We start from the raw sequence: 16,283 nt of genomic DNA on the forward strand, positions 1-16,283 counted from the left end.
GTTTATATGTAGGAGCTACCATGGGAGCAAGCAGTACGTTAAGATGGATTTAAGTCAAAGTTCCGCAATCAAAATTGTAGGTTGTAAGTTAACAAGATTTAAACTGAAAGTAATAGACAGTATATATGTTCGCTATTTATTATGACAGTGGACAAGTGCAGAATACCACATTGTATAACAATATTAATATTGTGTAGGGCCATGTACAAATACTTTTATGATATATATCTTTTGTTAAATTAACAAGAATTATTTTAGTATGATGACTAATTCCCAAAGGTCCAGCATAGGGCCATGCAGCAGCGGTGGCCCACTGGGAAAAGCAGACTGAAATTATATATAAGATATTATTTTTGATTACAGTAAAAACATTGCATGCAGGAGAAGACAGTTTTGCCCAAGAGAACATTGAAATGAAAAGGCAGACCTAAATAGCCCATAAGGGACACAAATGACACCTCCAAACACAGAAGGCTTAGCTGGCTTCAAAGACCACCTGCTGTAGATCTCCGGGTTCTCAGGAAGTTATCTCCCCTAATAGCTTAAGGAATGCACTTATCGGGGAGATTTGTGTGTTTATACTTCCTACCTCCGCTGACCTGCACGGAAACATCTCACAATTTAAGATTTTCATAAATAACCAAACCACAATTTGTTTTTTTGGGGGGGGGGGGGGGGGTATGGGGGGGAGGGGGACACCATTCCAAGTAAAAGAGGTCTTGAGAGGCCAGTACGGTGCAGCTTAAGTGTACTTTGCCGTTTTGGAAGAAAGGCATTGAAAGCCACAGAGGCGGGACACAACAAAAATCTTTGTCTGAGCAATATGTGAATAGAACCCAATAAATAGCCAAGTGCTGGTACCCTGGGCTTGATGGTTCAGTGCCACTCTGAGGACAGAGACCACGAAGCTACTTAAATGAAAGCCTTTGCCTTAATGGATGCTTTTGCCCCTGAAGCACAAAGGCTGATTCTAATCAGCTTCCAGTTTTTATTGCAGGCATTGCGATTCATGCATGATATATAAGTGTTTTAAAGCAGTGTTTGATCAATTTTATGAATCTGTCAAAACCTTTGCCCCAAAATGTGCCTTTACAGTTTGCAGTCTTTAATCTATAGAAGCTTTTTGCCGGGCACAAGAGCTCAGACCAACAACATCTCCTCCAAACAGACAGGAAAAAACGTCACCATGGACCTTGGAGTAACCATGAGGAGACTAACTGCCAGTCAGACGGATTAGATTTCTATATTAAGCCTGCCATTTGTGTCTTGCATGTTTCAGGCTGCGGATTTGTGCAGTGCAGGAGAGAAAAATAGCTGCAGACATGCACAATGACTTAGACAGATAAGGTTTATCAGTTGGCGTGAGATCAGTGGACCACCAGGAAAGTTTGCTGCAACGTGTCGAGACAGAGAGCCCACATTCAGAGACGGAAACGGAACAGCAGGACACACAATGATGCAGGCTTGTGCCCTGCACACTGCAGCTTAAGCTGGCAATTATATTTCACTGTACAAGTGGATATTTTCTTTTAAAGAAATAGGTTCAATTTTGCGACACAATATAATGTAATTTAGTGTATGGAATGTTGATTAACAATTATGAAATTATCTCATTTTGAAATACTGGAATGGGAAAAAATGGGGAAAGCAGTGGTTACAAAATCAAATTGTGAAAATGTAACTTGATTCTCCATTGATACAAAGCAGCATTTACGTCTAAATAAAAATATTTTCTAATCATTTAAAAAAGACAAGTCCACAGAGGCAAATGATGCATCCTTCAGCGTAATGTATTAATTAAATACATATTTACAAGCATTACCAACTGTTTGACATGAAATTAAATGAAAGTTGGCATTATAGCTAAAGTCCTCTGGTACGTATAAACATGTGTGCTGGCAACCAGTGGGCCTACAGCTCATCAAGCTTTTCCACCAGTGCATCGTTTTCAGATTCTAACATGGATATCTGACGATTCTTGTCGCTCACCTCCTATCAAGGGAAGAAAATAGGGCTAATCAACCAAGAGACATTAAAAAAAAGCATCCCCGGTATGTAAGGGAAAATCACCCCAAAAAAGTGTCAAAATAAATGAGAGCTTAAAATGATGAACTACTACCTGAGTCAGCAGTATGTTGCGCCACTGAAGTTCGCTGACAGCCACCGCGTCCTGCAGATGTGTGAGGTTCGGCTCACACATCACGGAACCCAGAGAGCCATTCACCCGCTGGATCCGAGACCTGAGGAGGCAAGACCGGGCCTGAAGAGATGCAGGCGGGCCGGCGTTAAGGGACACCGTAAGTGACCGTTCAGACGAGTCTGCGAGGCCCCAAAACCCAACCCCGCCTCGTACCTCTGCTGCACCTCCCTGGCCAGAGCTGAACCCAGTTCTGGCCTCCACCCTGTCCTGCATGGCTCTGTTCTCCTCCAGCCGCTGGAGGTACCAGAGACGGGCCTTCTCCAGAATCTCCAGGCCACAGCACAGAGCGTCCTTCTCCTTCTCGAGATCCTTCTGACGCTTAACCTGAGGTGGGGAGAGACAAGCTCAGGTTTGTGTGAATTTTATCTCGTAGGGTGACCTGTCCACTCCCTCCTGTCCCATTTCCACGATCGGCTCGTCCAACAAACGATACAGCCAGTTACGATGCATGTGTTTGCATGTGTATTTTGATGGCACCTGGGCTCATACTAACACGCTTGAGCATTTAAATCCCCGGCCAGCTGAACCGAAGCAGCACGATCAGCATAGCGCCGCCTGTTGTCTTCCAGAGGCCCCCAAGGCTTTGTTTCCATCAGCAGAGCCAATCTACAGCGCAGCGGGAGGCCTTTAGTCCCATTGTCCGGCCTCAGTTGCATTACATGCACTTTAAACGGGCTCGCACTGACCCTAACACTGCTACAACAAGCTGGGAAAGTAACACGCATATTAGTGGCTGATCAGCTGCTGGATGAAGACGGGACGTGACGGTCACATCGATCGACTCTGAGTTCGGCTGGGTTTTAAGATGGTCCTGTTTTATTTAAGAGGCTTTCTTACAGCTGTGTGTCTCCCATAGTAATCTCTAATAATACTCTATGACTGTTTGCTACATGACAACTCCTCGTATCATAATAGATAATAATAGTTAATGGAAAACATGGGTATATTGAGCCTTTAACAGGAAGCTGTGAGGGGCAGACCTGACATGAATGTGTCACTGGGATGGGTGCAGCCATGCAACCTTCAAAACCTTTCAGTTCATGGAGCAAAGCGAACAAATATCCTGTAACTTAAATATTCAGGATAAAGAAGCACATTTCTAATATGTTTGTACGAATAATACAGTTCATGTTGACAGCAATTTTATAGCCAAATTAATTGATTTATGAACAACAAAAAGAAAGAATACATAATAGTATATATATATATATATATATGCTGTCAATTTACATAAGTCTATCCTAGAAGTATTTGTCTAAATAAACCAGTGGCCACTTCATTTGGGGACAAATCGAATTTTCCAAAATTCCCAAACCCTAAATTGTACATTTTATTGAGCCAAAATGTAAAGAACCCTGTTTATTAATATTTTTTATTTTGTTTGAATTGAATGGAATATTGGTACATTATCTTTTACTAAATGACTCGTTCAACTCATTTACATCTTTTGTCTCACACTACAGAGGAGTGGACGAGGTCATGTGAATGCACCGGGCCAAATTTAACCTAAGCAGTCGGGAGAAGCAGTAAATGCGCGACTTTAAGTAATGAAACACACATGCTCTTTTCAACAGAAACCGTATACTTAGTGTTTGAACCTACACAGCCTCTACGTTTATTACTACACTCAACTGCAAAGAAAAGATTGAGCTTAAAACACAAGTGAGTAGCGTGAGCTCATAAGGATCACTCACTCAGAAGAATCCTCCTCACACTCACACACAACCAAGACAGATTCAGCTGATTAGAAATCCATCACATGCAACACTCCCACTAACCCCCTAAAAACACACACACACACAACCACAAAGTTCCCTCCTCACCCATAGGTAGAAGCGAAGTGCATCCAGGCTGTAGAGGCCGGTCCTGAGTGGGATGATAACCACAGTGTAGGAGCCAGAGCCGGGGGAACGACAGGCCATGGAGAGGAGATCGGTCACTGACAGCTACTACTACTGCCCCACGCATCTGGCCAAATAACAACAAAACACAGCTCGCCCCTGGCCCGACTCACAGTTACACAACGGAGAGAGAACGATAGAGTGCGAGGGAGAGACAGAGCGAGACAGCGAGAGACAGGCAGGGGTGGGAAAGAAAAACAGCGCGATACACACGCACAGGCAGCACGGTTCCCCCTGGGGCGAGGTAATGAAAAATTCCACATGTCACTGCCATGACCGGTTAATCGACGTAAAGTGTCACTGAGTGAGTGATGGGGCGGAAAGTCAGTGAAACTGGCAGCGCGGTATCAAATAAAAGCACATGGGCCAGGAAATATGAAAGCTGAGCAGCGGGTGGGAGGTTTGGGAGGAGGGTACAGGTGGGAGATCGGGCCTGAAAACCAGCCTCAGTTACACAAGCAGCGTGTGCTCAACTCACAGGGGATGGTGCCATCCTGTGACTACAGTGGAAACATTCAATTCCTCCAGACGTGTGAAGAAAAGGAGAGCGTGTGTGGGGCTTTTTGTTCTCAGTGGCAGGTGAGTCTGTCCCGACATGTTCCCTGGAATGTGACAAAACCCGGGAACCTGAGACAAACAATTAGCGCTGTCAAGTACAGGTCTGAGGGCGCAGGGCGGAGGGCGCAGGGCGGACGGGTGGAGCGCTTATGGATTTTAGCCACGTTGCATTGGAGCTAACATTAGTACCAGTGCTCGCCGGGTCGATGCCAGCGCAGTGGCACATGCATTTTTATTTTCCTATTACTGCCTCAGGCCAAATGGGCTGTTGGACCAATCACATTAATCCTTTAGTACCACCGTTGGACAGACTTCTAGCGGACAGAGGTTTATCAGGAAGAATATAAAGATTCAGTCCCAAAAATACAGTTTAATCTATACGAGAGGCCTAGGGTTTAACATTACAATTTGTTAAAATGAATTTGGCATTACAAACTAATACATTAACGAATTAAAGTTCTAAGAATATCAAGTCACATTGTAAAGTCAGATTAACTGATTTATCTATCAGTTGATTTAAGGAATAAGCCCTTTACATTCTTTATAGAATACCGGCTAATAATGTCACAAACAGTCTTTGCCACTTTGAAGCTGCAGTGATGCTCCATCGCCACCAGATGGAGCCACCAGTGCACACCACCTGTTGATATCCGTAGGTGACATTTTGTGATGCTTCACTCATCGGAGCGTGATGATGTAGCTCTTACACAACACCAGATGGCGCAGCAAAACAATGATGCAGAGCCATCAGGCTTCCCCCAAAACTAAGTCAACGACATTTTTAAAGCATGAAATCCAAAAGGACTGAAACAATTGATCAACTGAAAAAGGTCACTTATGTAAAACGACTTTAGATTATATTTTGTAATTTTGTATTCCTCATCTAAAAAAGCTGTATTTCTGTAATATTTTCAGGTTGTGTGACAAGCCTTAAGGCCTCCTTTGTCCACCCGATACAGACTATTCTAGTCTTTGCCGCCGAGAGTGGGCCCCAGTTGCTTCCTGTGTGGCTCCCACACACGCATACACACTTTCACTCACACACGCACATGCAGACACACACACACACACACACACACACATATACGTGTGTGCTCTCTCGCTCTAACGGCTACTTTCAAGCTTTTTAAACCACAACAAAGAGCTGGAGTTGTACACACATACATCTCTTCCAAAACAAAGATGTAGGTAACAGGTGCAGCTCCCCGTTCGGTGCTGTGAGACCTGAAGAAGCAGGCGGGAGGGACGTCATTCGGAGCCGAGGAAGCCGGGCCACTCCCTGTCTCCCTTCCAGCCGGTCGCTCAAATGTAATTGTTCCATGTCATACCTCGGGAGGGATCCAGTACTGATATTTCCCCCCCCCCCCTCCCCCACCCCCCCCCCCCCATGTGCACTCAGAGGCCGACACTGACACGCTCGTCCTGAGAAAGCCCAGCAATGACTAACAACTTAATCTTGTTATTTTTGTTTCATTTTAAATCTGAAATTTAGACTGGAAAAGTACGATCAGTAGATTGAACGTTTATGTACAATTGGGAATGTATATATTTATATTAGTAGAATTATATGAACTCATGTGGATGAATTTATATCCAGCAAATACCCAAACGCAACGTTGAGAGTATTGGTTGCCGGCCAGGTAAAACAATCACGCACGTACTTCTCTCTCCTTTCAGCCCAATCATTTGCTCGCTCAATCATTTATTTATCCTCTAATCCCGCTAGTCATGCACACACACGCAAACACACACATATTCAAACGCACAAATGACCTCAGAGCCGTCTCTTTTGCCGTGGTCTCACAAACACATATTGTCACGCTCATGCACAGCGCGATACTACAAGACCAGAGCCAGATGCAAACCAGATGTTCCCCAGATGTAGATAAGGGCAAAAAAACACATCAGCTGAAGCGCACCACCTTTTCACCTCAGCTGCGTGGAGCAGAAACAGATGCGGGACTCAAACATCCTGCAGTTATGGATGGCAGATACAGTGTGTTTTTCAGAGAGTCAAGGTTATTGGGACCATTACCGTAATTGCTTGCATTGCGTTGCATTGAAATGTAGCCTGCAATAGCAGGGGAGAGCGGGTTGCATTTGAAAGCATTATCTGATAGATTTTGTGTGTGTGGGGGGGGGGGGATTCACTCAGTTTTTCTAAAAAAACCCCTAATTTTTACGTATTTTTCTTTTGTCTTGCTGCTTTCCGTCTAGTTGTGACGTTAAACTCGTCTCAAAGTATTTTAAAACAGGTTCCCCTCAAAAACATAAGCATTGACGAAAACAAAGGATCCGCTTACACCTAACTTTCTCTGCTCTTAAACCACCCCCCCCCCCCCTCCCCTTCCCCTCCAGCGCAAAAACACACCACGCAGAACACAATGCTTCTCTCAACAGAACAAGGAGTGCGTTACATGTACAGGTAGTGGCTGGAAGGCTGTACACTCAGTGGCCATCACATGAATCCAAGACCCCCCCCCCCCCAGGCCTGCTCCTGAGGGACTGATAACCCCCCCCCCCTTCTCATAAACAAACATAACCAGGGTGTCCTTGGGCACATTTCACCTTAAACCCGTTCACCCCGACATGCAAGCTCCCTTGAACCCCTGACAATATCCAGCTGCCAGTGAGCCACCTCGCTCTCCCTGCACCCCGAACCTCTGCAGACCCTGCTGCAGAAAGCACAAACCCCTTCATTCACTCCCTCCTCTGCCTCCCCACAGCCCCACCTGTGGCCTCAACAGATGGTCGAATGATCCTGTGGAAACTCCTCCCACTTACGGATGGAGTATTTTTACCTTTTGTGCGTGTGACTTTGTTGTTTCCTCTGGGCATCCACCCCCCATCCCTCTCACAAAGCTCCATGATTTAGTTTTACAAGCCAAAAAAAGTTGTGTCTCTCCCAGCGTAGCCTTTAAGTCTCTGTGAGGGTGCAACAATAACTAGAGCAGACAACTGCTGATTAAATAGCGCTGCAATGACTATATTTCAGAGAGCATAGGGTGTGTTACACATTTAAACATAGTCATTTGAATGCGGTGGATCCGTGGTTGTTGTTGTTTTGACTCCGACATTATCCTTATCGAAGGGACGTTTGCATCACCTGTCATTGGGCGCCGCTGGATGCTGTAGCCTGAATGATGCGTGCACATCGTTTCCTGTCTTTGCCTTTTACTTGCTGTCGTCACCACATTTCCAAGACAAAGCCTCGTCTCATTCTGCTCGCTCGTAAATTACCACGATTGACGTAAGAATCCACCGTCTGCGGCGAGCCTCTTCTCAGTATTTGCTTCCGCAAGTAAAAGGGCCGTAGGATGCGGAAACCCCCCCCAGACTGCACCTGCTAACCAACAACTTCCTCGGGTCTGTTGGTCTGTGCTCCTGCCACCACGGGTTCCCCATTCACCACAGAGACTTCCTGCAGACGTGACCCCGCCAAACGTCCTCTCGGTGTTTCACTAAAGAGTACCTTTGGCAGCGGGCTCTCGGTTTCAGGGTTATGGTTCAGCCAATGACCTTTGACCTGCAGCTTAGGAAAAAATTGTTTTGTTGTGAAACAAAACTGATTGTTCTCTCAAAATAAACACAATGCGTCTGACTAATGATGTTTTGCTTTTTGAGGTTTGAGAGTAGTTCTCGTTTCGTTTAGTGGAGGATGAGATAAGAGAGAGGTATCCGTATTCTCCAACTATACTAAGCGACGTTGTGAAGCAGTTATTAAAGTGACCTCATATTAATTACATCCACCTTTCCCTAGTTTTGTGAGCAGCATCCTTCCATATTATTCTCTCTCATCTTGTATGTCTTATATATGTCCTCAAAACCATCACAGTACAAGTCCCTTCCCAATGATTCCTATTAAATTATACTTTTGTAAAACAATGCTTCACAGTTGTAGGACGTACTCCTGGTGAGCTCCTTGATGGCCTCTCTGTTATGCGCTGTGTGTTTTAGGTTATTTTTTTGTTTTTTTTTGTTGCCAACACAAGACCCCGACAGCTCCCCAGCACGTTGTCTTCTGACCCGAGTCACATCAAACTGTGTGACTTGTTTCACAAACGAGCTGATGTATTCAAAGGGCACTGACCGTGGAGGAAGGACAATGGGCACAAACTGTAACATACAGCAGAGGATTAAGGATGGGGAGGAAGAAGGGGGGGGGGGGGGCACAAAACACGCACACACACAGCACTATGGATGACAAGAAGGGGATTGGGAAATTTTATGCCGAACAAAGAGCTGACAGTAGATTCAGAGAGATGACTAAACAGTGGTATCATGCCCAGAGGCTTCATTGTATCGCTGATGGATCCTCAAACGTGACACTGTATAAAGGCCTCTTGACAGATTAGTTGGGAATTAGGTAACTGGGACACAACCCTAATTCACTATTATGTTTCATGATGGGACCTAAAATAACTCAGCGTGCAAGACAACAATACAAGTTTGTGCTGAAGATTTGCCAGCAGAATGAACAGTTCATCCAACCACCGTCATCACATGGTTTATTTTATCTAGGGTCTGTGCAGATATCATAATGGAGGGAAAGGTTACTTATTTTTCTCAGATTTAGATTTTGAAATGAATGGACGGACAGTAAGGTGATGTTGTCAGTGACTGCAGGAAGATAAGCGGCGGCTAAGGCATCAGCTAATAGGGATCCAGTAAATAAACAAATAAACAAGCTGATTAATAAATGGTCAACAACCAATCCAATTTAACAGGAGCTGCACCTGTTTGTTTGTTGTTTCTGATGCCTACATCACAACTCACCTTAACCAAGTGTTTATTATTATAACCATGACGACAAAGTTCCCTGAATCATAGCAAAGACGTCAGTTGACCCCAAACAACGATGTTTTCCCTCAACCAAAACAAGTATTGTTGGGACAATTCTTAATTGAACCTAAATAGTAAAATCTTTAATTGTTTTTCTCACTTGTGGTCTGTAACGGTTTAAGAAGGCACAGACGAATGACATCATCCTGAAGATGGGTCGTTACATCTTCTGTGTTGCATCCAACAACGTGTTTTGTAGTTTCAAATAAGTGCAAGTTTGCGATTAGTATGATGTATTTTAAGGACATTGTTGACATTCCACGTTGGTGAGGTAATCACTCCCTCACTCCGTCAAGCGTTGTCACACAAACAGTGACAGCTCCACGGACGCCGCTCTCTGCTTCAGCGTTATTAAAGCAGTGCATGTCATAAAACGTTTGCAGAAACGTTGACCTACATTTGCAGCGTCCGACTGGGGGAAAACATTATGAGGCAATCCAGACGTAGAGTAAACGTTGTGTAAAAATAGCATCTGAGGGTGTGTACAACCCGGAATCACCTTTCCGGGTGAGGGCCGGAGCCTGGCTTGCGTAGCCCAGAAGTGAATTCTACTGGATCACTGGAGAGCGAGTATTTTGGAATAGTTATGGAAAGTAAGATTTGGGTAATAATAGGTGTATGAAAGGGCCACGTAATAAGCAAAGGCCTTTCAGTTAGGCCTTTCAGGTGTCCTTCAAGAATGGGAATGGGATTTTGAGGGGAAAAAAGTGTTGTCAAAAAGGGAAAGGTTTCATCTTTTCATGGGACAAGAGAGATTAATCAGAAGGAAGGGAAAAAAATATATACATTCACTCAGATTTAAATAATTAATTGATGTACTGATTTTATTTCATTTGTGAATCTGTAAAAATGATCAAATAAGTATAGTTTTCAAATAAGAGGTGTAAATGTATTTATTGTTTTTGTTATAGGAGCAGTTTGCTTTTCACCTCTGAACATCCAGGGCGTTTAGGTGTTAGGTGTTTCTCATAGAATAAACCAGGCCATATTTCCAAATGGGGATGTGGTAACAGGACAGGAGAAGTCTAAGAGGAGCAGACTTTCCCGCTTGCCGCTCACGTAGCAGAACAACGTGACTCGAGGAGGAGGAGGACGGGCTGCCAAAACAAAACGTAAGCGCTACACGAGAATGCGTGTCACATTTGAGGGTGAAGGGGAAATGGCCGCCATTGCTAAGACATTTGGCCCACTTTTAATCCCTCCGGCGATAAACTAACATTAACTCAGCATTATGTTTTTGTTTTCATGCATTTAGCGACGTTTTCGGCACAAACGTGCAGCGCTTAGGACGAGGGCCGTTGTTACGTTGCGTTCACGTGTCATAGGAATGCGTGGCAGCGGTGTTTACCTCCTCGCTGCGCCCCAGCGATGACTTGTTTTGGTGGCGACCACGTGACCGACTCCACGAGTAGGACGTCCCCGCTGTCTGTTTGAGCACATTACGAACAAGTTTCAGATAAGGGGACAAGAAGGAGTCGCCCGGGGGTAGTTGCTACCGAAAACATCTCAACGTGACGCCGTCTGCGTGTTACTATTAGTTATTGTCGCCGGACTGGATGAGCTGCGCGGAGTTCACGGACGAAACACGTGAAAACCTCAAAACTTTTAAAAAACGTTGATACGTTGACTGATGGTAAGAAGGACATTTTCCATCGTTTTCTTTACGCGGATTGTCACTATAGTTTGTTTTTTTCGTGCTTTCTTATGTTGATTTATTTTATAATTGTGTGTGGGGGGGGGGGTTGATGTAGTAGTTTTAGTGGGCATTTCTTCTGCATCGACCTCTGGTCGGCATTCAAATGGACCAATGTAACTTTACATAACTTTATTTTGTTGTTGGTCATAATATTCAAATTCTCACCATGTGACTGTTTTGTGCGTATGTGTGCGTGTAACGTGAGTGCGTTCACAAGGTGCGGACTGTTTGCGTCGCGCCTCGTTGACTCCCATCCGCAGTGAATCTTAACTGCGTCACTCGGTGTTTCTTCGCACTTCGCGCAGCATTTAAATTCACTTTTTGGGTGCCGTTTTAGTTCAATTGGCTGCGGCTGCAGACGAGCTGGTTTCAATGTATAAGTGGAGTCATTTCTCACGGGGTATCCGGTGAGATGTTGTAGGTTTTCTCGGCTGTTTTCGCTGCGAAGTGAGTTCACCGACCGCAGCAACCCGACGTGCACGCCGCGCCCACTGCGTTTTACACGCAAACAACTTTCACTCGGTGCGGAAATCCACTCGTTTTTTAATACCCATTCAATGGTAAACAAAGTGGAAACTAGTTCTTTGCGTGTTGAAAGAACATTTTGGTACTTAGGAAAAAGTGTTTGCGTTTTCACGTTCACGTCTACTTATACGCCCTTGTTATTTAAACTAGTGTATAAGTCGACATACACCTTAAAACGACCGGCTATTTGGAAAAGTTATTTGACTAGTTTTCTCTGCTACACAGTAGATGTCAAATAATTGCGCAACGATTCCCCCCCCCCCCTCCTCTCTCTCCCCCCCCTTCCCCTCTGCGGGTGTTTGGTGTTTTTGTGTCTACAAGCAGATCTTGGGCTGATGGGACATGTTGTCCTCTCCAAAAGTCTAACAGACGTCCCCGTATCCGTTAATATTTTGTTGTGTAATTATCGGAGGTTTTGTAAAGTATTTCTGAACTGGAGGGGTTTTTTCTGGGGCAAGGCTGGAATCGCCCACTTTGGGGCCCCCTTCTCAGCTTCCCACACCCTTTGTCCACAGTGCACATTTATAGATATAATATGCACAATGTAATGAAGAATATGTAATGCGTTTGGACACAAGGCCCCTTTACAACCCTTTAGAACCACTTGAGTGTGTCAACAAATTACACCACCGCACAAATGTGCAGTTCATCCTGTTGCCTCAAACTAGTCAAAATTGCCTTGAGGGGGGGGCAGCGAGGACTAAAAAAATAAACAATGTAGATTGGGTGGATAAACCAGCACCAGCAACTCTTATTAAATCAACAGTTTTAGATTTAGTTCAAGAATATCCACCTGTTTTAACTAAGTGTTTAGGATTAAGAAAAAAGACCTTGACTAGTATCGGCACCAGAACTAAACGCATGTCAGCTGTGTAGTAGTTACTGCCCATCCCACCTTCTTTTACTTCATACACACACATGCAGCTGATAAAGGAAGTAGGGGAGTAGGGGTTGAGTTTAAAACTGCATCTCCGCTCGGGCTCCTGCACAATGGGATTCAATGAAGCTGGAGAAGCGCAGTCGATGCTCAATTACCAGGGGAGTTAAATCAATCTCAGAATTCAACAGTGCTGCTCTAATTACGTGTGGCTACATGAGGAAACATTCCTCACAGGAGGCCCCCGAGGGGCCTCTTTTACCTCTGTGACCCGCCGACCTGAGCCTGGCGATCTTTGACTCGCAGACACCGCAGCAGGTGGAGAGTCGGGTCTGACATTTGGGAGGGTCGGTTTATTTGGTGTCGGTTACCTTCTGCCGTTGGGACACACGTGCATTTCATCAAATGAAACACAAAAAAGGCGCCCGAGAGGGCAGATACTGTCAGGCTTCAGCAGGCCTGACACTCAAACCCCAGACTTCCCTTTCACACTCCGTTTGGTCACTGACAGGGAAATGGCGAAGGCCTCTCCATCATCATCACCAGCGGCGGCCACGACCTCTCACCCGGAGCTCTCGCACCCGGGAGGCATCGAAGATTTGAAATCGAAGGCGGGGCCGCCGAGGAGGAACCTCTTCGGGTCCGTGGACCACCAGCAGCTGCAGCAGGACTTCCGGCGGCTGCTCGGCACGAACGCGGAGGCGGCCAAAAGGCGCTGGAACTTTGACTTCCAGAGGGAGGTGCCGGGAGAGGGCCCCAACGTCGTGTGGGAGGAGCTACGTAGACAGGACGTGCCGGCGTTTTACCACACCTGCACGGTCAGGCCAGCGCCGCGTCCAACGCCGTCTTTGTCCGGGGGCGAGGGCTCCTCCCCCGGGCACAGCAGCTCGTCCGGGTCCGGGGACGAGTACCTGGAGGTGACCACCCGGGGGCACTACCGGATCCAACGGGACGTAAACCGCAAACAGTCGGCCATCACAGGTACGTAACACACACGGAAAAGACTTTCTACAGGGCGGTTTTTCTTGTTAGTTTTTCTTTGGGTCTAATCGCGATTCGGGACGTCTTTCCCTCTGCAGATTTCTTCAAGGTGAAGAAGCGGAAGCTGCTGCTTTACAAGGCGTCGTCTTGGCAGTAGAAAAGCACCACTAGACGCAGCGGAGGACCCCTCGGGGGTCGTCATCCGCTCTACCTGTCGCCTCACACGGACATGTATCATACCGTATACATACATGTATGTATATATATATATATCTATATACATATATGTATATGTAGCAACTTGTAAGTGACTGTCCACAAGCTCATTCAGCACGAGCTACAAGCTAAGGAAACCACCATTTTTCCTAGTAAATCCAGCTCAGTCTTAAGCAACGGTTTTTGTTGAGAATTGTAAGAAATTCTAGTTGTTAAACATCCAGTTTTCCTCAGCTTTGACTATACTGTGAAATTGTTTTGTATGTACTCTTAATAACAGAAACCAGGCTCTAGTTTGAAGAAGTTAATTTTCTTCCCCCACGTTTTTCTTTTTTTTTTTTTGTGTGGTGTGTCTCCTCTGCCGTTTGCTAAAAGTCCCAAGAGGTTTGGATTAGATGAGTTACTATTTCTAGCCTCGCGTCACACTTCGCCTTTAGTCGCACCCTCGGTGCTCGGATAGCACGAGTCAAGCCAGGGGTCAAAATCTCACCCAGGACCCAGAATCTGGCAGCGTGCATGTGATTAGCCCTGGGGCAAAGGTCAAAAGGTGGCGTTTCACCGATGAGGTCATGCAGTCGTATCTGTCCAACGGTGGCTTCACTTCACTTTGAGACTTTATGTTTGTTACTCCCGATACCAGATCCTTGTCATATCAATGCGTAACACAAGGTAAGATGATTTGTGTGTGGAAACCTGACTAGACAGTCATAGTCATAGTCATAATAGGTCATTTACACTCCACTTAAACATATTGGCAACATATAGTGAACACATTAACAAAAAATAGTTAAACTGTAAATCATATTCTCTTTGTGCAATGCATTATTTGCATTAAAGATGTAAAAATTGATATATTTTTGGGCAACAGACTGGAACATACCTTATTTAGTTGTATGTTTTGTCGGCTTTACCCTTGTAATAATGTAGCATTTGTCCAGTCTTCATGTGACGTCCACCTCTTGGGTGCTAAAAACGCATTTTATTTTCTTCCATGAAAGGACTGAAGTGTTTTATCACTGTTTTGCAGCTCAAAGGAATCTTGTCCTCCTGGTTCCACTTTTGGTCTTTTAAATTGTTTTGTTCTTTGAGACAAATGTTCCCCGTTTCTGTCTCCATACACATGCAAGTGTGGGTTTTTATATATATATATATATATTGATATATATATATATATAAAAAATCACATAGTTTGTATGAATGTGTTTTGGTTTTTATCTCGAGGTTTACTACAGATTGCAGCAGTTGTGGCAAAACTCTGTTGAACCAAAAAGAGATCGCCGTGCCAATAAATCACACACATCATGCCACAACTGTCCAACTTCCAGTTTGAGGCTGTCAAATAGGATGTACCCACGTCTATTCTCCACCTGCAGTCATTCTAATTTGGATAAGAATGAAAGAAGAGCCATAACCTGGATTAATCCACAAGTATACTACCTCAAGTGATCCAAGTTTATCCAATGATAAACAGCAACACCAGTGGAGGTCGGGTCGTGTGTGTTTTAAAGGTGAAAGAGAGACAGAAACGAGGGGGAGGGGTTTGTTGTGGTAAAAATACTGTTGCGGTTCAGGACTAAGTGTCAAGTTTCACATCGTGTAAAAGAGTCAGCGTTTCAGGGGAGGGAAAGGTGTTAAAACTTTAATAAGTGAACAATTAGCAGAAAATGTCGCCCGTCTCTTTCGCAAAACCGAGCGTCTCAAGCCCTGCAAAAAATCAGCAAGAAAAGGAGTTTTTTCATAATCATGTTTTTCTTTCAAAGCTCAACAAGGTGATAGTTTGTAGCAAACATGGCTTTTTTTTAGGGGAATTACATTTCTTTTGGTCAATGTGTAAAGGTCTTCTCAGATGGAACTTAGTCTATTTTAACTTATTTTGAAATTGTATCATTTGTCCTGAGGTGAAATCCTTTTAAAGCCCTTATGTTTTTTTGGTACAACTACTAATTGTGTTTTTTCCCAAAATATATCTTTGCACTACTTCAAACATTGTTGACAAGAGAACTTGTTTTTATTGTAATCTTCTCCTTCACTTGATTAAATTGTCTTCATCCCAAAGTCAGACAGGTGGAATAAAAATAAATCAAGGAAAGCTAAAAATAAAATAAAAATGAAGATTGATCCACTGAGCAAAACGTGCTTTCTTAAATCACCTGTCGCAGCTATATTGAAGTGTAGCGTATTTTTATTGTAACTTTGTATCTGCATAAATGGATGATAATTGTACAACATTTGTAATAATTATAATTTAATGCTGGTTTATGTATCCTTGTAACATGTAAAAAGTGGATATGTTTGGGATGAGAATCATATTTGTAAAGAAAATATATTTCTGGGTGTTCGGTACGCTGTTGCCTTTCGTATCGTTGATTTCTCCTTATTGTTGAATAATAAAATAAATGAAGACTGTTACAAACTACAAAGCATTGTCTCTAGACTTACTAAGAAGCAGAGAGTTTGAAACATTAAGCTTGATCAGTGGTCGAAATG

General features: G+C 44.3%; 2 protein-coding genes across 3 annotated transcripts; one reads left to right on the forward strand and one right to left on the reverse strand.

Annotated features, from left to right (window-relative positions):
- Window positions 1-2: 2 nt before the first annotated feature.
- On the reverse strand, window positions 3-4,285 carry sapcd1 (suppressor APC domain containing 1). Its single transcript, XM_037461757.2, has 4 exons — window positions 4,024-4,285; window positions 2,354-2,524; window positions 2,120-2,260; window positions 3-1,992 (listed from the first exon to the last, which is right to left on the reverse strand). The coding sequence occupies exons 1-4, from the start codon at window positions 4,120-4,122 to the stop codon at window positions 1,912-1,914; spliced, it is 492 nt and encodes a 163-aa protein (XP_037317654.2). The 5' UTR covers window positions 4,123-4,285; the 3' UTR covers window positions 3-1,911.
- Window positions 4,286-10,519: 6,234 nt separating this feature from the next.
- On the forward strand, window positions 10,520-16,216 carry cdkn1d (cyclin-dependent kinase inhibitor 1D). 2 transcript variants are annotated; one of them, XM_037460475.2, is made up of 3 exons: window positions 10,520-10,613; window positions 13,111-13,580; window positions 13,679-16,216. In XM_037460475.2, the coding sequence occupies exons 2-3, from the start codon at window positions 13,115-13,117 to the stop codon at window positions 13,735-13,737; spliced, it is 525 nt and encodes a 174-aa protein (XP_037316372.2). In that variant the 5' UTR covers window positions 10,520-10,613; window positions 13,111-13,114; the 3' UTR covers window positions 13,738-16,216. The 2 variants fall into 2 exon arrangements, with proteins under 2 accessions (XP_037316372.2, XP_037316371.2); XM_037460474.2 differs by lacking the exon at window positions 10,520-10,613 and adding an exon at window positions 10,630-11,134.
- Window positions 16,217-16,283: the final 67 nt, after the last annotated feature.

Source organism: Pungitius pungitius, chromosome 2 (genome assembly GCF_949316345.1).
Source record: "Pungitius pungitius chromosome 2, fPunPun2.1, whole genome shotgun sequence".
In the NCBI taxonomy this organism is placed as follows: Eukaryota; Metazoa; Chordata; class Actinopteri; order Perciformes; family Gasterosteidae; genus Pungitius; species Pungitius pungitius.

Bases quoted from the DNA above. Each gene is read 5' to 3' on its own strand.
- sapcd1 (XM_037461757.2), bottom strand. From the start codon at position 4,122: ATGGCCTGTCGTTCCCCCGGCTCTGGCTCCTACACTGTGGTTATCATC. The intron at 2,525-4,023 runs GTGAGGAGGGAA...TCCCCACCTCAG, and splicing joins CACTTCGCTTCTACCTATGG to GTTAAGCGTCAGAAGGATCT. The intron at 2,261-2,353 runs GTACGAGGCGGG...GCATCTCTTCAG, and splicing joins GCCAGGGAGGTGCAGCAGAG to GCCCGGTCTTGCCTCCTCAG.
- cdkn1d (XM_037460475.2), top strand. From the start codon at position 13,115: ATGGCGAAGGCCTCTCCATCATCATCACCAGCGGCGGCCACGACCTCT. The intron at 13,581-13,678 runs GTACGTAACACA...TTCCCTCTGCAG, and splicing joins CAAACAGTCGGCCATCACAG to ATTTCTTCAAGGTGAAGAAG.